The 16526-nt window shown below is 45.1% G+C and overlaps 3 protein-coding genes across 4 annotated transcripts; 2 read left to right on the forward strand and 1 right to left on the reverse strand.

Annotated features, from left to right (window-relative positions):
- Positions 1 to 608: 608 nt before the first annotated feature.
- On the forward strand, positions 609 to 3522 carry PHT4;7 (probable anion transporter 7). Of its 2 annotated transcripts, none has more exons than XM_015762570.3 (2): positions 609 to 791; positions 1634 to 3522. In XM_015762570.3, exon 2 carries the CDS (start codon positions 1911 to 1913, stop codon positions 3228 to 3230), a length of 1320 nt encoding a protein of 439 aa, XP_015618056.1. In that variant the 5' UTR covers positions 609 to 791; positions 1634 to 1910; the 3' UTR covers positions 3231 to 3522. The 2 variants fall into 2 exon arrangements, with proteins under 2 accessions (XP_015618056.1, NP_001410284.1); NM_001423355.1 differs by having other exon boundaries at positions 675 to 815; positions 1634 to 3519.
- Positions 3523 to 7895: 4373 nt separating this feature from the next.
- On the forward strand, positions 7896 to 10484 carry LOC4351671 (DNA-directed RNA polymerases I, II, and III subunit RPABC5). Its single transcript, XM_015762746.3, has 4 exons — positions 7896 to 8029; positions 8430 to 8488; positions 10067 to 10161; positions 10239 to 10484. The coding sequence occupies exons 1-4, from the start codon at positions 7994 to 7996 to the stop codon at positions 10265 to 10267; spliced, it is 219 nt and encodes a 72-aa protein (XP_015618232.1). The 5' UTR covers positions 7896 to 7993; the 3' UTR covers positions 10268 to 10484.
- Positions 10485 to 11797: 1313 nt separating this feature from the next.
- LOC107275798 (protein kinase STUNTED) lies at positions 11798 to 15429 on the reverse strand. Its single transcript, XM_015763672.3, has 8 exons — positions 14793 to 15429; positions 14433 to 14712; positions 13768 to 14277; positions 13388 to 13648; positions 13119 to 13288; positions 12943 to 13022; positions 12548 to 12851; positions 11798 to 12461 (listed from the first exon to the last, which is right to left on the reverse strand). Exons 1-8 carry the CDS (start codon positions 15111 to 15113, stop codon positions 12198 to 12200), a joined length of 2190 nt encoding a protein of 729 aa, XP_015619158.2. The 5' UTR covers positions 15114 to 15429; the 3' UTR covers positions 11798 to 12197.
- Positions 15430 to 16526: the final 1097 nt, after the last annotated feature.

Below are 16526 nucleotides of genomic sequence, written 5' to 3' on the forward strand. Positions count from 1 at the left end.
CTGTGGTTTGTGAAGTCGGCGCTGCTGGGTCGCTTGGGCGGCTAGCTCGGCAACGATAACACCTCTTCTGTGATGTTGGAGCTGTTTGGGCCGCTTTTGTGTTTTAGCTTGGCAATGATGTTCTACATTTAGACTCCGCCGTTGTTGCTAGTTGTGTAGCTAGATCTCTTGCTTTCTTCTGTGTGGTGGGTTTTAGCCGGTTTCTCGCAATTAACCGTGCAGTTGTATGGTTTTCGGGCCCGGTTTTCCTTATAAATTGGGTCAATTCTCTTCTTCTAAATATAAAAGTGGAACAAAGTTCCGCCTTAGGTTTCAAAAAAAATACTTATCAAAATTTGGCATTCACAAAAATTGGTAAGACTAATTTAGGTCACAAATCAAACCAACCCAACAAATCCTCTTCTACAAGAAGAGATCACCGACATAGGAAAAGAATCATTAGGTGCGAAATCATTAGCTACAGATTTTTCACCAAACTTGGGAGTGGTGGTGCATGTGCATTCTCCTCTCATCTGCATTGTGCAAGCCATGGAGAGGAAACAGAAATAATAAGAAGAAGAAGAAAAAAAGAGCAGCAATATATACGAGCAGAAGTTGACCGACCTCGCGCTCCCCTGTTTCCGCTCCCCACTGGCGCCAGTAGTATAGCAGCACAGTAGCAGGGGAGAGGAGAGGAGGAGAGGAGGGAGCGCCGCCGCCCGACCACGACCAGATCCACGGCTCCTCCTCCGGCACCTGGGACCGCGTGCGTGCGGGCGGGCGGGCGGGCGGCAAGAAACAGGGATCTTGAGGTGATTCCCCTTTCCCGTTCCCAGGTTTGTTGGGATTGTTGCTATTCCTGCCATTATTGTGGGGGGTTTGCTCGTCCGCGAAAAAAATCTTTGTGCTGTTTCTGTTCTGAATCCATGTGCGGCCGCCGTCGGGGGTTTGGCGAATCTTGACCAAAATTTCGCGACTTGGGTTGGAGTATCCGTTGGTGTGATGGTCTAATCCATATCCAATGTGGAGTTTGGAGGTGGATGGTTGGGGTTTTGCCCGAGATCTTGGGAGTTGGGTAGAAAGTTGAGGTTTTTAGATGCAGATCTTTCTTGATCTGGGAGCGTTTCTGGCTGAGATTTTTCTTCTACTCTCTGCCCCCTGATGACTTGAATCTGTGGAACTAGTGCAACGCGGTAGCACCGTTTGCTTGCTTGGAACTGCAGGATTGGTTAAAAATTGCTTTGTTTTAAGCTTAGTTTGGTACTGTTTAACTGAAAAGCTTAGCGCAAGTTTGCCTTTTTTTAGGTACTTGGATACGCGTAGGGCCGATCTACAAGTAGATATTATCTGTCGATCGGCTTGTATAGTCATTTCTTCTGGAATCTAAAATACTATTGTTTGTTCAAGATCTCCCTCTTTTCTCCTGGAACGTAGAGTTAGTGGCAGTATGAAATCAAAACCACGTGGTTTCAAATTGCAGTTTGTATTTTCTTTTTTTTTAAAAAAAAATATTATGCTGTTTTCGATTGTTTTCTGCTGTTCTTACCACAAAGTACTTTACTCAGTAGGGTAAAAGGGCACAATATAGAGATATTCATCTCTTGGTATGTTTAACTAACTGATGTGTGCTTCTTCTTTGATCTTCATTAAGCAGGTTTTCTGAGTTAATGCACAGAATATAGAGAATTTTCCAGTTAATTTGCTTATGAGATCAGTAAACTGCTATGGATATATGAAGCAGAAGTGAAGCTCACACTGTTTCACACTGGTGAATGATCAGTATTTTGTCTGTTTCAGATCTTAGTGTCCCTAGATATGGAAGGAAGAGAGGCAGGCTTATGGTAAGCCCTGGTGAATATTTGTGGGAGGTCAGTAAGTGGTGGCCTGATTAAGACTGCATCAGAGAAATTTGTGGTTATCTTTCTTTACTAATGACGGCATTGACGAGAATGAAGTTCCCAAAGCGCTATGTCATTGTGCTGCTGACATTCATCTGCACAAATGTTTGTTACATCGAGCGTGTCGGATTCTCGATTGCTTACACCGTGGCAGCTGATGCCATTGGCGTGAATCAAGCAAACAAAGGCATGATACTTTCCATGTTCTACTATGGTTATGTCTTATCACAGATCCCTGGTGGATGGGCAGCACAGAGAATTGGAGGTAGACGTGTTCTGCTGCTGTCATTTGTGCTGTGGTCTTTGATATGCGGTTTAATTCCACTAGACCCCAAGAGAGAAGTCATCCTGGTCCTTTCTCGCCTTTTTGTCGGCGTAGCACAAGGATTCATATTTCCTGCCATTCACACTGTTCTGGCACAATGGGTGCCTCCGCAGGAGCGCTCTCGCTCAGTGTCTCTAACAACCTCAGGGATGTACCTTGGTGCAGCCGGTGGCATGTTGTTTTTCCCAAGTTTGGTGAAGCACATGGGAGCTCAGTCAGTTTTCTTTGTTGAAGCAGTGTTAGGTGTAGCATGGTCTGTAATATGGTTAAAGTTTTCCAGCGAGCCACCTCGCACTGACCTTCCGAAAGTGTCAATGCCAAAAGTGGCATCACGAGAGAAGATCAAGGCACAAGCAGGAGGGGTTGTTGCACCTCGCACTGTAAAGATCCCATGGCGAAGGATTATCTTCAGTCTACCAGTTTGGGCAATTGTTGTAAACAACTTCACCTTCCACTATGCCTTGTATGTCCTTATGAATTGGCTACCCACCTATTTTGAATTAGGCCTTCAGCTTAGCCTTCAGGATATGGGATCGTCAAAGATGCTTCCCTATTTCAACATGTTTATATTTTCTAATATCGGTGGAGTGGTTGCTGATCATTTGATTACAAGAAGGATCTTATCTATTACAAAGACGAGGAAACTCCTGAACACCATTGGTTTCGTTGTTTCAGCTGTTGCACTTATGGCTCTTCCTTTATTCAGGACTCCCTCAGGGACTGTGCTTTGTTCATCGATATCGCTCGGTTTTCTGGCCCTAGGAAGAGCAGGCTTCGCCGTGAATCACATGGACGTTGCTCCAAAATTTGCTGGTATAGTGATGGGGGTTTCAAATACAGCTGGGACATTGGCTGGGATAGTTGGTGTTGGCCTAACGGGAAGTATTCTGGAGGGGGCAAAGGCTTCTAACATGGATCTGACAAACTCAGAAACCTGGAAAACAGTCTTCTTTGTTCCAGGGTACCTCTGTATTTTCAGTTCCATCATTTTTTTGATTTTCTCCACTGGCGAAAAGATTTTTGAATAGAGGATGACTATTCTTTTACTTTTAATTTACGGTGAGGCTGGATAGCAATACGGGATTCTTACATGTATCTGTTTGTCATTTGTTATATTTTGGAGTTAAGATTGTATCCCATACATCCTTAAAAAACAGTGCAGAAAGGATTGCACATTTTTTGTAGTAAATTTATCATTTCTGTAGTCAGTCAAGTTTCTGTTATTCAGGCAGATTGGATGGCATCTTTACAACTTACAAGTGTAACATTATGTATTCTGCTGTCACCTATTCAGGCTTATTGCACCTTTTTGTATTGAAATATGGAATTGTCATGGGCAGAGAAGAAGGTGCAATATGTTCATGCATCATTCTTCATTTGGATTTTGTGAACTGTTTGTTTGAATTGGAAAATCCAGTGTACTGGGTTTATTGCTCAAGAAGAAGCAATACAGTGAGTCCCATACCTTGCTAGGTACTTTCTCTGTTTCGTAATATAAGACTTTCTAGCATTGCCAACATTTATGTAGATGTTAATGAATTTAGATATGAAGGTGGGCAATGCTAGAAAATTTTACATTACTAGTAGGGTGCCCGTGCGTTGCTACAGGAAATTTTGATCACGGGAAAAAAAATCTGGCAATCCAAAAGAAACTACGAGTTGCGGCGGCTGGTTGTGTGCGGGCCGGCGGGTGGGCGGTGATTTTCGCGTATTTTTTAAATTTTTTTTGCTCTTCGATTAAATCTTCATTGCCCAATCATTTTTCAAAGAAATCCAGTGATGGGATGCAATCTTCGAACTTACATTTTTTAGCACGGCAGATCAATATTGACAAGGCAGGAAGAAAGTGACTCAAATTTTGAGCTATCATTGTGTTGTTATATTTTGATAGTATCTGTCCAGCCAGATGGTTTATATCGGGAACAAAGATCTTCCTATTAAACTTTGAGGAAAAACTTTTTAAGAAATTTTGCGATTAACAACTAACAAACGCTCAAATTCTATTATTTTGCAGAATCTGCCTCTAGTTAAGCTGGTCTCCGGCAGACATACAATCTCAAGGCAATAAGTATACATGTTGTAAATTAAAATTAAAATTTCTAGGTGTAACAAAATTATCACCCTTTTGTATCCTGAGGTTTATTCACATGCAAAGCACCGGAGTTCAATAAACCATGAAGATGCTTCTTTTTTTTACTTTAGAAGTTGTTTCTAACCTAGCTATTAAGTTCAATATGTCACTATGGTCCTAAAATGATCAGTCCTGAAGTTGTTCTTTACACTCCAGCAATGCTTATAGATGTCTAGTTGATTACAACTTGATTTTTACTCCACAAATTTGGCATCCATGTCCTCTCTAATTGAGCTATATTAATTGATCATTTGTAGTTGGGGATAGAAACTTTAGAAAAGTTGATTGAATACCCAGAATTTGTGGGGACTACACCCACATGCTTTGCAAATCAATTCTATCTGCTATAGTGTTTCCAAACATGTATTGTATATTTCCAAAGTACCAATAGAACAGTACCAATCAGACCAAATGACAAAATGAACCGTGAAAAAACTGATACTAAAACTAATTTACATAGAAAGGCTTCTTAGTTTTCAATCACAGAAAATGAATGCCTGTCTTAGTAATGCAAACTCCCTAATCATCTAATTTCACTGAAAGGTAGTTGGCATTGAAGTGGCATATGGCACAAAAGGCCAATCAGGATCATCAGAGGATGGCCTCCTGATTTACCTTGTTTGCATCCCAACAGTATACCAAAGGCATAGAACATATGGATCTCTGTCTATAGGCAAATCCCCCTATGTTATCCCTGTCAGCTGCTTCAAATAAAACATCTATATCAGTCCTGTATTATGTGCCATTTTTGCACATGATTTAGCTGATTTTGGAGTTCTCCAAACAGTAAAATTTATAAACTTGACAAAGTAAGAAACCCCAGGCATCTGAAACTAAAACTAAATTATATACCATTATTAAGAAAGGAGGAATGTGATCACAAAACAAAACACAGAACAAGGAGGAATGCGATCAGTTTACCTAGAGCAGCAGGCTAAGTTAGTGTCAGATGCGATGCAAAGGGCAAAGTTGAGAATTTTTTTTTAAAAGTAAAACTGCAAGAGCACTTTATGTGTCACCTTGCTTTATATGGCTTCGTCTGAACTTTGGTCACCTAAATTGCACCGCATATGCACTTTTCTACACAATTAGGTTGAGCAAGAGCTTTCAGACCTAAACAAATCAGAAACTACACAAGTATTCACAAGCAGAGTTCAGTTGTTCAGTAATCTATCTCCAAGAGTCAGTTGTTCAGGTGTTGCAGTCCAAACCTTTTGCAATGATGAGAAATTTGATTAGTTGCATACATTATGATATAGTTATTGTACTTAAAGTCAACCATTCTCCTCAAATTTCATGCACTTTCACAGCTATTACCTGGCAACTTGACAGTCCTTCTGAGAGAGAAGCTCGCAACCTGCAATCTATAATAAGCATCAGAAAATGGGATTGCAATTTGGCATTTCAAAGTTCACACTTATAGTATATATATACTCCCCCCATCTATCTTTGATCAGAATATAACTTTGTGACCAGTTGTATTGCCTGTGATTTCTGAAGGATGCAACAGAGCACTATATCACCCTCAATGGGATTTTTGGAGCAAAGAATACAGTCTGCCAAAAAGAGAAGAACAAAGACAAATTAGAAGAAAGGATGCAACAGAGCACTATATCACCTTCAATGGGATTTTAGGATAATACAGTCTGCCAAAAAGAGAAGAACAAAGACAAATTAGAAGAAAGGATGCAACAGAGCACTATATCACCTTCAATGGGATTTTTGGAGCAGAGAATACAGTCTGCCAAAAAGAAAAGAACAAAGACAAATTAGAACAAGATTGAATCCCCAAACCAACACAATACACGTGAACTCTTGGTAGATGAAGAAACCGCTAAAAGTGGAAATTGTATCTCGTCGATGCAGCCATATCCAGGGGGAGCTCATGAATCCTACGGTGGCGGCGTCGAGAGGCGAGGCGGCAGGATGAGGAGGCAACACAATGGGGGAGTGATGGCTGAACAAATGCATAATAGCCATTGATAATTTAATATCAGGATTATTTACATTATGCTGGAGACGGCAATCGAATGAGAAGTCCATTTATATAATAAATTTTGCGTCACACATGCACATAATCTGATTTCAATTATCTCACTGATGTATGCTATTAGTGGGAGAGAGGAAAATTAAGCTGCAAGTATATATAAGCAAAAAGAAAACTGCTCACCGAGTCCAGGCAGACTTGTCGTAGGCCATGTGTGTAGGCAGATCGAGTAGTCGATCAGGGGAAAGGGCGGCGAGGCCTTCCCGGCGTTCGGCTGTGGAGGCTGAATGTTTTGCCTCTAGCTTTTTATCAAAAATTACGACGAAGATCCCGATCGACCGGCGTAGGGGAAGGCGATGTGGGAGGAGACCGATGGCTGCGTGATTTGGGAGGTCGCCCAGAAGCTGGCGTCGGCGATCTGGAGGCGGAAATCGGCGGCGGCACGATGACGACCTCAATGGCGATACGAGGCGGCGCGATGACAGGTCGCCGCCGGCGTCGCGAGTCGATCTAGTGGCGGAGATCGAAGGCGGCGTCGACGGCGTTGCGAGCCGCGGGCAACGATGGCGATCTCGAGGAGTAGTAGTCGCCGACGGAGGTGGGTGGGCAGCGCGCGTGGCAGGTGTGCAGAGGAGTCGGCGTCGGCGGCGGGGAGGAGAAGGAGTAGGAGTAGACCCGTCGGCGTGATCTGGAGCGGAGTCGACGGCGGCGGCGTTGGCGGCGGTTGCGGGTGGGCAGCGGCAACGTCGCCGGCTGGGGCGAGTGGGCGAGGTGAGGAGGCGACGTAGGGAGGAGGGCGAAGGACGCGGATCCGAGAGAGGAGAGAGCGTGGGGAGGAGATCGGTCGTTGGATACTTGGATATGCAAATTGGATGGTTGAGATTACGCGTGTCTGTCAGATGCGTCTGCTATGTCAGGAATCAAGACCACCACTACGGATTTTTTAAGTAGTAGAGATAAGACGGAGAAAGTAAGAAAGTAAGTACCACTTAACCAGGCTATAACGATGCGGATACTTTCCCCTCTCTCTGTTTTTTTAATAAAAAAATGAAATCTGTATGGTCAAAAAGATTTATGGTCACAAGTGTCAGTTGATTATACAAGAGTGAAGGAAATATTTCGGTTGATCCTCTGAATTTTCTTCTTAAAATGGTGTAAACTAGGCGTAAAATCTAAGAAAAGGAATAATTTATGCATATCTTTATTATCCACAGTTTTTTAAAAAACAATGCTTGAAAATAAATTACAATAAAAGAACAAAATCAGCATTAAATTAAGTTTCGAAATTTAAAATTTGCCTGCGGTTGATGAACAATGATGATACATTTGAAACACGGAACTGTCGTTCAAGATATTTGATCACAAACCCTTATTTTTTATCCAAACCTGAGGGATTTACTTGGTGTACATATACTCTCTATCCCGAAATAATTTTACTTTTATACATGAATCTGGACACGGGCTATATCCAGATTCATTAGGTTATATGTACTCCAACTGACATGTGGGGTCACCCACATGTATGTGTGGGTGGGTTTTATGCCGTATAAGCTGCGGGACACCGTTCTTTCCTTCCTTCCTCCCTTTCGAAACGCGCAAAAACCCTCTCCGACTCTCCCCTTCTCCCACTCTTCTCCGGCGGCGGCGGCGGCGGCGGCGGGAGCGCATCGGAGATGATCATCCCGGTGCGGTGCTTCACCTGCGGGAAGGTAGAAAATCTCCCAGACATGACGTCCTCCACGTATTTTACCTCCCCCACCGTTTCCCATCTAGGGCTACCGGCTAACGGCCCCCGCTTCGCCGCCGGCGGAGAAGGCGGCGGCGGCGGCGGGCGGTTGGGCTGCTTTTTCTCTTGCGGTTCCGTCCGATTCGATGCGTTCCCTGATGCCTCCGCGGCTCCGCTGCCGCTACTTCGCGCCTCCGTTAGGGCACGCTGCTCGTTAGGGTTTCGGTCGCTTCTAGATTCTGCAGTGTAGCTTTTGCTCTCGTGAGATTCCCTAGTTGTTTAATTTGTGTGGCCAGTGGTTTGTACGCATGAGATTGGTTGGTTGGTTGGATTAGGGTTTAGTGGTAAGGAAGTGCTCATATTTTTTTCCCCATATTTCGCAGGTGATTGGGAACAAGTGGGATCTGTACCTGGATCTCCTCCAGGCTGACTACACAGAGGGGTAATGATGATTTGCATCTCATCTCTGGGAGCATGCATTTGTGATGTTGGTTTGATTACTTAATACTTTTTTAAGTGATTTTGGATATAGTCAAGTTAATGTTGATATATATTTTGGTGAAAGCAATCCAATTTAGCAGACCTGAGCATCTGTACCTATTCAGTTCCTCGAGTCAGAAGTACAAGTGACTGGGAAAATTTATTGTTTTTCTGCTCAAAATGATTGCTTCTATGGGATATGATATTATAGAAATCTGTTGTAATTGATCATTTGCAGTGCAAACATATAAGAAGTGAACACTTGCTGCTTTATTTATGCGTGTATTCTCCACTTTATTACCCCTGCAATTTGTTTGTGAAAATCATCCTCCTTCCCCCCTTCTCTTTCCCAAGCTTACCTAGCAGTTTTGGTTAAGAGGTGAGTGGAAGTGAGGGAAAAAAAAGAGTCAAGACTGTGTTGTTTGTAGGGAATATGGGGGAAAACAAATACGGAAATAAGTCAGAGTACAATGTAACATGAAGCTGTTATCTCTTAATGTTGTCACATTTAGAGTGGGAAATCATCAATCTTTCTGATTCTATAAGACCTTGACCTATGCATTCCAACCTGCAAGCTTTATTTGTTCATATCTTGGAAACTGATGATCCAAGGGGTGTTTACCTTTGTTTAGATAAGCCAATTCATTTCTACTTTCCCTACGAGTTAATCTGTTTGTTTACCTCTGGCTTGTCTGTGCAAATCATGATTGTTAAGGTGTAGCTATGGCGTCGCTGTAGCGTCACCATAGTGGTAAGGCGGTGGCAAGTGTCAAGGCATACGCCCGCCTTACCAGCAAAACCAGTGGAGAAAGGGAAAGGAGACGGCAAAACCAGTAGAAAAAGAGAAAGTAGAAGGGGATAAGCTCATCGCCTCATCCTGGAACCCTAGAATCCTAGATAGCTTGTGGTCACCTTCTTCCACGTCGCAGCCAGCTTGCTGTTGTAGATCCCATGTCCCTGCCATAAGATCTAGCTCCAGATCCAAGCTGCTGCTGCTTGCTGCGGTTCTTATCTCTTGCAGTGGCAGTGGAAGACAGCGAGGGGAGGAGAGGTATTGGGGTCTAATGGCCGCGACAGAGATGGTCTGCTATGGGGGAGGTGGCCGCCGGCTGGCGGATGGAGATGCTGATCTCAGCGTGCACATGTGGTGCTCTCCTTCGTCAACTAGCCGCGCACGATGCGTCGATGCCTCTTAGGGCACAAGAGATGTGGGGGTAGTTGATGTTGGTTTTTTGTGGACTGGCAGCCTGGCCTGGTGGGCTTTTCTCCTTTTCCTTTCTATTTTCTTTGCAAATCTCTCCCTTAATCACGCCTCAGCCACCTCGTATTGCGTCGCCTTGCCTTACACCTTGCTCGCTATAGCGCTGAGGTGTACACTCGTCTCCATAAACGCCTTAGCGCCTTAACAACACTGGTGCAAGTACATATGTATCTTTGGAAATGATTATGAGCTGTTATTAGTTTTTGACATGCTGTTGACTCTATCTATGTACATGTTATTAATTTTTTTTACATACTTTCTACGACTTTCTGTTGTCAGGGATGCTCTGGATGCATTGGGTTTGGTCCGTTACTGCTGCCGGCGAATGCTCATGACCCATGTTGACCTCATCGAGAAGTTACTCAACTACAACAGTAAGTTTACACTGCTATAGAAGCTATAGTTTGCTTTCTTTCCTGTTCCCTTATCAAGTGACAATTTTGAATTTCAGCGCTGGAGAAGACCGAGACAGCAGGTTAAGTTGACCCAGCATGCTCCAGAACTCTTGTTCCTTATTGCCTTTGTTCACGAATGTTCCAAGGAATTTGTGTGATGATCCATGCTGCATTTCAACTATGTAACTGTTACCGTGATGTCAGATGATGGAAGTGATATAACTAGTGGGCAGAGTACCTCTGGTTGTGTGTGAACTTGTTTTCAAGACTTTTATATCAAGGGGGGTATGTTCCTGCAGTAATTTTCTTATTGTGATTTGCTAATTTGCTGTATGGATAATGGGCTGTGTTTTTGAAAAAAAAGGGTGGGCTTTTGATTTCCATCTGCGAGTCTAATCAGCACAACCGCTGGAAAAAAACGATCAAATTGGCACAAACTTTAATGCCTTTAAATTTGTTCGGCTTGCTTGCGTTTTTACTTATATATGCAGAACTTATACAATTTGTGTGTGTCTGTTAGGTTTCCTTGGTTGTAGATACCTTGCAATTGCCCCATTCAATTACTGATATAGGAATGAATGAACTTTCACATTACTCTTTGCGTGCTGTTTAATTCTGTTTCTGAGATGGTTTCTTGATAAATTTGCCTTATCTAAACACGTTATCAAAGTTCATCCAATTTTTTATGGGGGGTCTTTGTGTGGAATCTTAGCTACCCATTTTACTTGTTGCAAGAATGTTTGACTTGTGAGGTGATCATGGTGCAAACGTGTCATTCTTATTCTTGTTGACTTGGGTGCAATGACCTGGCTCTCTGTTGATGAATGCATAATTGCACATGCATTCGCATATCTGTGATGACCTGCTAATGCTATGCTATCTGTTCGTGCCTGTGTCCACATGATGTTGCATGTGATGAAACAATTTCCTCGTAAGCCTAATAGTACAACTTACCGTAGCTTTCAGTTGACTTGTCATGAGTCATCTATGTTCTGGGACTAACCTGTTTATTTGATTATTGTAATCATCACGCTGCACGCCTAAATTGATTGTGGCCATGGCATTTTGAATTACTACGGAACAAAAAGATGCTGCATCCTACTCCCTCCATCCCATAATAGGTGACGTTTTTGACTTTTTATTTGCAACGTTTGATTATTCGTTTTATTTGAAAAATTAGTGCAAATATAAAAAAAGATAAGTCATATGTAAAGTATTTTTGATAATAAAGCAATTGACAAACAAAATAAATAATAATTCCAAATTTTTTTTAATAAGACAAATGATCAAACATTGACAAACAAAAACTCAAAAAGACAAGTAATATGAGACGGAGGTAGTATTTGGTACGGCATAAAATAGTCTGTTATAATGTGATATCTTACTGTGGCATGACCCTTTTTTTTATTTGTGCAATGAGTATTAGTTTGGACTTGGACATGAACTGATTTGAGGAAGTACTGATTTGAGCAAGAATAGCAGCCATTTTATAAGTTAGTAGAACATTTGAAAAGGTTCATAGTCGATAAACAAGCAGCATATGTACACCCAAAGTTAACATCACACTACAGGTAGATTACACGAAGATGGAAGGAAGCTAACACTGGAATCAACATTAGTGAGAATAATGTGCATACTTCATTTTCATCCTTTGAATTGTAAGTTTGTAACACTACAAATTGCGTCAGAAATGCATATAACACTATGCCAAAACTGAAGATGGGAATCTCAACACCCCCTAAAAACACAAAGAGAAGAAACTGGACTAACACATGAAAAATACAATGAACTGAATGAATGATTAGATCAATATGTACACCCAGAAAATAAAGGGTAAATTGGAACCATGTCATTATAATTTTGCAAAGTTTGAGATATGCCATCGGCATCTCAATGACATGTAGGACCCACATGAGTCAATGATATGTGGGTCAGAATAACATATCTTAAATTTTGCAAAATTATAATGGCATTGTTCCAATTTTCCCAAAAATTGGAAATGATGGATCATCTCTTCAGTCGAAGCTCGATGACCGGCTCCATCTCCCCTTCGTGTACTCCTCCAGCGACACGTTCGCCGCCGTGAAGTCGCCGCCGCCGCTGCTGACGGACGCCGAGTCGTCGACGACGTCGAGCAGCGCAAGGTTGATGTACGACTGGATGTCCTTCTTCTCCGGCGAAGCGCCATCGCCGTCGTCGGTGTCGTCGCCGGCGGACAGACCGGCCTGCGACCTCACCCACCTGACAGCGTCGCCATCGCCGTCGAGCAGTTTCAGAACCTAAACACATTCAGAGATCAGCAGCTTAGCAAGTTGAGAATAGCCGAATGACATGGCAATTCGGAGTAGTAGTTAGTCTCTCTCACATTTGCAATGCTAGGCCGGCGTTGCGGCGATCGCCGGATGCAGAGGGCGGCGGCGAGGGTCATCCTCTCGACCTCGCCGGCGACGCCGCTGCCGTCCGTCGGCAGGCTGGGGTCGACGAGGTCAGTGAGCTTTCCTCCTTGTATGATGGTGTTCGCCCACATGACGAGGCTCTCCTTGCCCTTGCCGCCGCCGGAGCTCACCGGCTTCCTCCCGGAGACGAGCTCGAGGAGGACGACGCCGAAGGCGTACACGTCGATCTTGTCGCTGACCTTGCCGTGCATGAAGTACTCTGGAGCCAAGTACCTGCCATGGAAATGCGAGCTTGATCACCTCAAGTTCTTTTCCTCACTTGAATTCTTCAAGAAGATGAGAAGAAGCAGCTGCAGCTACAAACCCGAATGTGCCGGCGACATCGTCGCCGGTGACCGGAGACGCCGCCTCCGCCGCCCAGAGCGCGAGGCCGAAGTCACACAGCTGTGCATCACGCATCACACAGGTTCAGATTTTTGCAGTGTTGTTGACAAATATCTCTGAAGAATCAAGAATCTGATCTGAAGAAATGTTTTTTACCTTTGGTTGGAAATCTTCAGAGACGAGGATGTTGGACGACTTGACGTCCCTGTGGATCACCGGCCGGCCGTCGCCGTCGCCGCCGTGGAGGTACACGAGCGCTCGTGCTACTCCGGCGGCCACCTTGAACCTCTCCGGCCAACCAAACAGATCTTTTCCCTCCTTTTCACCTGCACAAACAAAACAACAGCAATGCAACATCGATCAAGAAATGATCAAAATGTTCAGAGAATTCACATTTTATAACTTGTGAATTTACATTTACTCACCGTGCAAGATCTCCTCGAGGCTGCCTCTCGCCATGTAGTCGTAGACCAGCATGATCTTGGCGGCGCCGCCGCCGCCGTCGAGGCAGAACCCGGTGAGCGGCATGGCGTTGCCGTGGCGGACGGAGCTGACGATCTCCATCTCCGAGACGAGCTCCTCCATCACCTTGTCTGAAGATTTCAGCACCTTCACTGCAACCTCCTTGCCATCATCACAGCAACCCTTGTACACCTCGCTCGCCCCGCCTTTGCCGATTATCCGATCTGCGCGATCCCAATCCGATGCAATGGATCATGAATTCATTATCGTTTAGCTCAGTTCATCCGAAATTTTGATTTCTGAAGATGAATTTTCACATACATATGTACTAGGTTTTTTTTACCTGGTGAGAAGTTGGAAGTGATTCTTGCAAGCTCGCTGTAGCTGAACATGGTGTACTTGGATGAGTACTTGTTTCTCAGCGAGGCAAGCTCTTGTGCAACCTGCTCCGCCGCTTCATCGGTCGCCGGAGATGGAGTTTCCGATGCGGTGATGGCCGGTGAGGTCGCTTGGTCGCCGGAGTTGTTGCGTGGATTTAGCGGCGATGGCGCCGGACACCGGCTCGGCAGCTGCATTGCCCACCGCGCCACCGACATCTCCGTCCACTCTGGCAAGGCGGACTTCAGGTCCGGCGAGAGGAGCGGCCAGCCGGCGGCGACCTCCGCCTGACGTGGCGTGAACGCTACGACCGGCGAGACGGGGGCGCTCGTCGGCGTCGAGATGTTCCGGCGAAGGTGCCGGCCGCCGCCGGCGATCGCCGCGTCGTCCTGGGATTTCTCGCGGGTGATCGTCGTCGCCGCTCTGACGAGCTTCCGGTAAATCTTCCGGTAAATCCTCCTCGGCGTCTCCACCACTGCAGCAGAAGCAGCATTCCAACATTTTTTTCACCCAAATTTTTACCAAAACAAAAACGAATTGAAACAAAATTCACATAACATTGCAAATGGCACGAGTCTTCATGAACAAAAATTCAGAGAGAAATTGTGTGGGCAATTGGCAATAGCATACGTGGGCTGATGCACTGGTTGAGTTGCTGCTGCGCGGCGTCTCGCCTGTACACGACCCTGCCATTGCCGACGGCGAGGACCGAGCAGCTCGGAGGCACTCTCTTCGCGCAGTACTTCGCGACGGCGGCGGAGGAGGACGACGGCGACGAAGATGGCCGGAGATGGCTCCGGGAGTTGTTTGTGACGCCGAGGATGAGGTGCGCCGCGCCATAGGAGCTCGCCTCGTTCACGAGAGCCTTCTTGATGGATGATCCATGGCAGATTCTGAGCTCCAGGCTGATCTGAGAATGCGGCGAGGAATTCGTCAAGCGATCGAACCTGGTTGGGGGAGTGTGGGCGATGAACTGGAGTCGAGTCGAACCTGGTTGAGATCGCAGAAGCCGTCGTACGCGCGGAGCAATGCGGCGAGCGATTCCGTGGCTCTGATCCTCCTCGCCGCCATTCTCATGGCGCCTTCTTGATCGGCGCCGGCCGCGGCGGCGGGGGTGGCGACGTGGAGCGCGACGACGCGGTCGCCGGCGAAGGCGACCATGGCGAGCGCCCAGGTGAGCAGCTCCCTCCCCTCCGCGTCGTCCCGTACACCGACCACCACCGTCCTCCCTCCCCACCCCAGCCGCGGCGGCGCCGGCAGCGCCAGCATCGTCGGCGGCGCGCGCCGCGACATCGGCGACCTGAGCTTCATCCCGGCGCCGGAACACCTCTCTCTCTCTCTCGCCGGCGACGCTGCTCCGCTCTGCTTCGATTCTTGGATCGATCGGAGGAGAGAGAGAGAGAGGAGCGCGGTGGCGGTGGCGTTTATACGCGGGGGGCGTTCGTTGGCGTGGCGACGAAGCTGGCTGCGCGCGCGCTTGCGCGAAATATTTTAAAGCGGCGGCGCGCTGACTACGCCGTGTGCGGTGTGACGTAGGGGGAGGAGGAGGAGGACGGCGGCGAGGTTAACCGTTAACGGTGGCGGCGGCGGCGGCGTGCGGTGGCATCCGCCGCCGTGAGAAGGCGCGGGGGACGTGTCCGCGCAGGGACGGACAGGGGGGATTTTACAGTTTACTACTCTGCCTTGTCTATTACTCCAGCACTAGTACTTTGACTAGGCTATTTTCAGCCTTTAAATTTTTTTTGTTATTTTTTATTTAGCCTAAACAATTTCATTTTTGAACAAAACGAAATGAAGTAGGGTTATTTTCAGCTTTCACTTTTTAACTTGCAAAGCTAGACCAATAACATCTCAAACTACGTCCATAAACACTATTTTTTTGAAATGGTTATGTATTTCACTAATGCTGAGTATGGACATGGATTTTGAATTAGGGTTTGTGTTAGTTTGTATTAGTACATGGATAGTAACCACATGGTATTGTAGCAACGAACACTATTGGCTTGGCCCCCCTGCTACAGGTTAGGAATTAGAGACAAAAACAAGTAGTTTCCTTATAAATTAGATTGGTATGGTTCCTTGATACTAACTGCCTTCATCCTCATGGTGCAGAATTCCGTGATACGCGCATACGCGTCGACAAGAGAAATCGGTTTCCTGGAGGCACGCACACGTACAGTAACTAACTGTGTTTGTTTGGATATGACGGTAATTAAGTAAGATTTCCCTTTTCTTCGGTTGTTTTTTTTCTAACAGACTGAAAAACATCTATACGTGAAATCGAAACTTTCAGAAAAAAAAATATAACTTTCTATTGAAAAATTAAAAGCCATACCAAAAATTTCAAACTTTCAACTCAAAATTTGAAATTCTAAACTCAAATTTTAAAAGTTACTTTTCTACATTCGTTAGTAAAGGTTTGGAACCTTTATCAAAAACTGAGATAACTCAATAGTGTATGATTAATTATGTATTACCTAAAAAATTATATATTTTTTAGAATAACTTTTATATAGAATTTTTATATAAAAACATATTGCTTAGCGATTTGGAATGCGTGCGTATCAAAATCAAAGGAGTAGAAGTTAGGAAAGTGTAGTAAAGAATTAAGGGTTAATAATCTTATTATATAAACAATGCTCAATATATGAAGCTTCTCTGACTCTCCGAGGCACAATGCATAAGAATTCCAGCGCCTGTTGCTGATCCCATCCCATTATAACC

Source organism: Oryza sativa, chromosome 12, assembly GCF_034140825.1.
Source record: "Oryza sativa Japonica Group chromosome 12, ASM3414082v1".
NCBI classification, from domain to species: domain Eukaryota; kingdom Viridiplantae; phylum Streptophyta; class Magnoliopsida; order Poales; family Poaceae; genus Oryza; species Oryza sativa.